Raw genomic sequence first — 366 nt, 5'->3', positions numbered from 1 at the left:
AAGAAGGTTTTCATTTCTTCCGAGACCGTCTAAGGTCTCTCCACCTATACCCTCCCGACCAAATTCGATGCTTCTCCTTCGTTTTTTCTCATGATCAACCCGTAAGCTGCTTTCTGGATCCGTATTGGTGTCCTCCGAGCTCTCTTTCAACTTAACCTTCTCCGATTCCTCATCGTCACCACTTCTTGAATTCGTAATTCTTCGGCCCGTGATGCCTAAGACTAAATTCTTACTAACCTTTCGACGTTTCCTTTGCCTGTGTTGATTTTTCAGAGGCGAGTCTTCTTCCTTATGCTCTGGGTCGGCCCCGAACACGATGCCCCTACTTGGAGTTCCTTGGATCCCCTTCGACCTTTCTGGAAACTT

General features: G+C 47.3%; 1 protein-coding gene across 1 annotated transcript; it reads left to right on the top strand.

Moving 5' to 3' along the window:
* Window positions 1-59: 59 nt before the first annotated feature.
* On the top strand, window positions 60-361 carry CSUI_010975 (uncharacterized protein; the record flags this gene model as incomplete). Its single annotated transcript, XM_068071076.1, has 2 exons — window positions 60-101; window positions 274-361. Coding segments are annotated over 2 exons (129 nt in total), but the record flags the coding sequence as incomplete, so codon positions are not given.
* Window positions 362-366: the final 5 nt, after the last annotated feature.

This window comes from Cystoisospora suis (genome assembly GCF_002600585.1).
Source record: "Cystoisospora suis strain Wien I chromosome Unknown contig_9122, whole genome shotgun sequence".
Classification (NCBI taxonomy): domain Eukaryota; phylum Apicomplexa; class Conoidasida; order Eucoccidiorida; family Sarcocystidae; genus Cystoisospora; species Cystoisospora suis.
This window is presented reverse-complemented; position numbering and strand designations above follow the sequence as displayed.